Source organism: Bombus vosnesenskii, unplaced genomic scaffold, assembly GCF_011952255.1.
Source record: "Bombus vosnesenskii isolate JDL3184/JDL3185 unplaced genomic scaffold, Bvos_JDL3184-5_v1.1 scf7180000013308, whole genome shotgun sequence".
Classification (NCBI taxonomy): Eukaryota; Metazoa; Arthropoda; class Insecta; order Hymenoptera; family Apidae; genus Bombus; species Bombus vosnesenskii.
This window is the reverse complement of record NW_022882957.1, coordinates 262,757-264,627: the sequence shown is the minus strand read 5'-3', so window position 1 is coordinate 264,627 and position 1,871 is coordinate 262,757. Positions and strand designations below refer to the sequence as shown.

Here is a 1,871-nt window from a genome sequence, read left to right as displayed (position 1 = left end):
TGATTGCTCTTTGCCTGTTCGTTTCTTACCTGTTTTGCCCAGGTGCATTCCTAATGCGTGCTCTCTCATTGGTCGAATCGTAGCTATACAATATGGCGGTTAGATCTAACGGAATCAGATATTTTCAACACGATGGGGCAGGATATTGTAATTGAGATGTAATTGGCTGGTAGTAACGAGTAATTAATGTCCGTCGATGTTACGGTTCCCTAAATTGTATAGCGGAATAAAATAAAAATGAAAGTTATAAAACAGGGCTGCCAAAATGATAAAAAAAGAAACTAAAAAGAGATGGAAAATTTACGGTTTAGTAAAAATATAATAACTTTAATAACAAGTAACAAATCCTTCATAATACTTATGCATTATGATTTCTTGAAATACATAGATTTATATTACAATATATTGAAGTAAAATTGTATGCTTTAAAAACAAATTATTCAATAAAGGATATATGTACATACTGGTATCTCTTACATTTTAGGTGATACTATAAAAATTCCAAAGAAATTTGCACAAGTAATGTTATGACGAAAGAAAATGAAAATTTCTCTCTAAAAGTGACATCACATCACGTCATACAGACTAATATTAAGTATAAAACAAAACATAAATTAAAAGAAAACTATCAATAAATACAATATAAATATTTACTAAATATTACAATGATTTCAGGCAGTACACTTCATAACAATAAAATTATTTTATCCATACCAATTATTTATTACATTAAATACAAATAAAATTTAGTAGAGGATATACACAATTAGATGCAATTCTATGGAGTATAACATTGTCGAAAAAAATTTCAACTGAATAAACTAAAATATACTTTTCTTTTCAAATATTTAATGAGTTTCATTTTAATGCTAACATTTTAATTAAATTTCATTTAACATGAATGTTACATTTTACATTTAACCTATCAATTATAGCCATATCTACTTGTCAATATTGAAAGATTATGTATCATTTTCATAATCTTTCGGATTTTTACGTTGTAGTTTATAATATTCAAAATCTGCCCATTCCATTAGTAGGTAAGTACAAAGAAAGGCTGAAACGTAATGTATAATATTTTAATAGATAGGTATATAATGCTAGCTGTAATATAAAAATGTGTTAAGTTATGCAACTATAATAATACGCTTCTACTGTTTTATTATTTAGAGAAGGACAAATTGAAAGTATTATTTTATTATTAATTAATAAAAAATACTTACGAGGTGTAATAAAAAAGAATTCTCCTCTACAGCGTTTTACAAATCGTATAGTAGCCTCACGTATTCCAGCAAAAGGACTTTGTTCATATGGACTAAGACGGAAAAATGTAACACCAGTTACTTTTTCAAGTTCTCCAAACCTCTTTCCTCCCATTTTAACTGAATTCAAAAAACAATTATTTTAATACTGCAAAACATAAGTGAATATAATAAACAAATATAACCAAGAAACAAAATAAGTAACATAAAAAATATTACAAATTTCATAAACATAATTTTTAGAAATAAACTTTACTTACTTTAATTACTTATTAAATACTAACAATCACTTATTAAGTGTGAAAAATGAAGTTAATTATTTCAAAACTATATAACTTACGTAATAATGATATACCTACCGACTTGGAACGTTCCAATACGTGTGAATATCTGATTCTGACACCTCTGAAGTATATTCGCTAGATGGCATGTTTGTTATCTGTGTGTTAGGGCGCCAAATTTAAATTATGTGATTTGACATAAATTTGTATTAATATCAACACATTCAAATACTACAAATATTTATCTTAAAATTACATACTATGTAGTGGCAGTGGAAATTTATAAATGATTTTCCCATGAACAACTTATGTTTTAGAAATGATTAAT

At 26.2% G+C, this 1,871-nt stretch overlaps 1 protein-coding gene across 3 annotated transcripts; it reads right to left on the bottom strand.

Moving 5' to 3' along the window:
* Window positions 1–847: 847 nt before the first annotated feature.
* LOC117234689 (cytochrome b-c1 complex subunit 8) lies at window positions 848–1,700 on the bottom strand. Of its 3 annotated transcripts, none has more exons than XM_033496157.1 (3): window positions 1,622–1,700; window positions 1,224–1,382; window positions 848–1,057 (listed from the first exon to the last, which is right to left on the bottom strand). In XM_033496157.1, exons 2-3 carry the CDS (start codon window positions 1,375–1,377, stop codon window positions 963–965), a joined length of 249 nt encoding a protein of 82 aa, XP_033352048.1. In that variant the 5' UTR covers window positions 1,378–1,382; window positions 1,622–1,700; the 3' UTR covers window positions 848–962. The 3 variants fall into 3 exon arrangements, with proteins under 3 accessions (XP_033352048.1, XP_033352047.1, XP_033352050.1); XM_033496156.1 differs by having other exon boundaries at window positions 1,603–1,680; XM_033496159.1 differs by having other exon boundaries at window positions 1,523–1,652.
* Window positions 1,701–1,871: the final 171 nt, after the last annotated feature.